Genomic DNA, 2,246 nt, shown 5'->3' on the forward strand with positions numbered 1-2,246 from the left:
TAGATGGTCAGAATCTAAATGTTAAAATTATTTTTATAAGATGTTTTTTCTGTACAATTAAGAAGCTACTAAAATCACATCTATGAATTCATCATCTTCTACATCCAATGTGTTGAGCATTCTGGGTAATGGAGACTCTCCCAGCTCTGCTATGGCCAAACGTGTCATCATCCTGGCTCTGGGCCTCAGCATCAACTACATCAACTGTGCTCTGATTCACACCTTCAGGAAACACCAGGTCTGTCTTTGTTTTCACTGTGAATCCTGTTATTGAAAATATTGTTTTTCATACTCTTTAAATGTGTTAAATGGTCAAAAACATCAGAAAAATTAGGTTATGACAAAATGGAAAAGTAAATTTATAATTTTGACATGAAAACATGGTCTTTTCATTGCAGAGTGAACCCAGGACCATTGTTTTCCCTTCTCTATATTCAATATGAATCTTCGATTAAGTTTTTAACCAGTTATAATGTTGCTGTTTCGGCTCTTAAAACATAATAACTGAGCAGTAGTGAGGTGTATTATGCTTTTTCCATTTAGGGTCAGATCATGTGGCTATCTCCAATGTGTTGAGCATTCTGGGTGATGCTCAACACATGTCCATGAAACACATTTCACAACAAAAATAACTAATCTGAAAAAAATTGKCTTTTTGTTAGGGCTGTGTGATGTCAAAAAAATGTTTTATTTATTACTGAAAGGACAAAATAACTTGCAATAAACCCACATCAGAGTTGCAATATATTTCCTGTTTTCTGCTTTGTATAAGATCTAATTCATAATAATGGATCACAGATCACGRTTGTACAGTTTTAACATTTTGACTTCTAGTGTTATAAAAAGTAAAGATAATAATACATCAGTCAAAATAAAAGTTCACTTTACTAAATCCTAAAAAAAAGTCCTCTCTTCTGCTGTCTTTCAGGTGTTTTACATGAATCCTCGTTACATCCTGTTCRTCCATCTGGTGGTGAACGATATGGTCCAGCTCACAACCACAGTCTGCTTGTTTGTCATTGGTTACTCTTTCTACAAAATTAATGTTTCCGTCTGTTGCTTCATTGTTACYTTTGCTGTTTTCACCACCCTAAACACCCCAATAAATTTARCTGCAATGGCTGTGGAGCGCTACATCGCTGTGTGCTTCCCTCTGAGACACGCTGAGCTCTGCACCGTCAGACGAACTTATATTCTGATTGTCTGGATTTGGGTTTTGAGTTCTGTGTYAGTTATACCTGATATATTTCTCATTGTAGCTACAGAGCCTGCATGGCTGTTTTATTCCACAGTACTTTGTGACAGAGACACTATGTTTCGATACCCAGTCAGCATAAAAAAGAGGGATGTTTCTAATATACTATTTTTAAGCATAGTTTGGCTCACTCTCTTCTTTACCTACATAAAGATTTTCTTTGTTGCYARAGCAGCTAATTCAGCTGATGGAAAAGCTAAAAAGGCCAGAAACACCATCCTGCTACATGGCTTTCAGCTCCTCTTATGTATGCTGACATATGTATACCCTTTGTTAAAAAACTCACTGGTATTGTGGTACCCTAAATATTATTTTCACATTGTCTTTGTTTGGTACATCCTCATCCAGATTCTTCCCAGGTTCATCAGTCCCATTGTATACGGACTACGAGACAATGTCTTTAAACAGCATTTAAGAAAATATCTGCTCTGTGCTATGAAAAACAGGAAACAAACCACCAATCGCAGTGAAATTTGTAATGGTTTCCAGAATTCAGATTACACAGGTAAAAGTTGGAAGTAAAAAGTTTGTTTTTGTTTAATACACTGATGCTTTAATCTCACAGTACAGAAACAAAAACAAGTTTTGTTTTTATGGCCATCAAATCTAATTTCACTATTTGGAGTTAGAAGCTGGACAATATTATTTTCATTTCTTTGGTCACTTCATTATTTAGTATTTATATTCATGTCTATTTTTTTTTGGATATTTTTATTGCAATCAATATTTATTAGACACATTAATATTTATTGTCATTAATATTTAAGTCATCTGTTTCGCTGTGCAAAATGCTTGACACTAAGTGGGACGAGAAGGACTGGCTGGACAGAAGGATCAGACTGGAAGGGTGTGCAGCAGGATAGATATAAATGGGTATGTTTATGTTATGGTAAAAATGGGTGATWAATATTTTTAGTTTGTGTTTTTGTCCTGCAGCAAAACGTCCTATCTTTCATAAAACCTTAAGAAAACAATGACTTGTATCATTTAC

General features: G+C 34.8%; 1 protein-coding gene across 1 annotated transcript; it reads left to right on the forward strand.

Moving 5' to 3' along the window:
* Positions 1-82: 82 nt before the first annotated feature.
* Positions 83-1,777, forward strand: LOC106522798 (olfactory receptor 52A5-like). The gene is made up of 2 exons (XM_014015973.1): positions 83-238; positions 929-1,777. Exons 1-2 carry the CDS (start codon positions 83-85, stop codon positions 1,775-1,777), a joined length of 1,005 nt encoding a protein of 334 aa, XP_013871427.1.
* The last annotated feature ends 469 nt before the right edge of the window (positions 1,778-2,246 follow it).

Source organism: Austrofundulus limnaeus, unplaced genomic scaffold, assembly GCF_001266775.1.
Source record: "Austrofundulus limnaeus strain Quisiro unplaced genomic scaffold, Austrofundulus_limnaeus-1.0 Scaffold137, whole genome shotgun sequence".
In the NCBI taxonomy this organism is placed as follows: domain Eukaryota; kingdom Metazoa; phylum Chordata; class Actinopteri; order Cyprinodontiformes; family Rivulidae; genus Austrofundulus; species Austrofundulus limnaeus.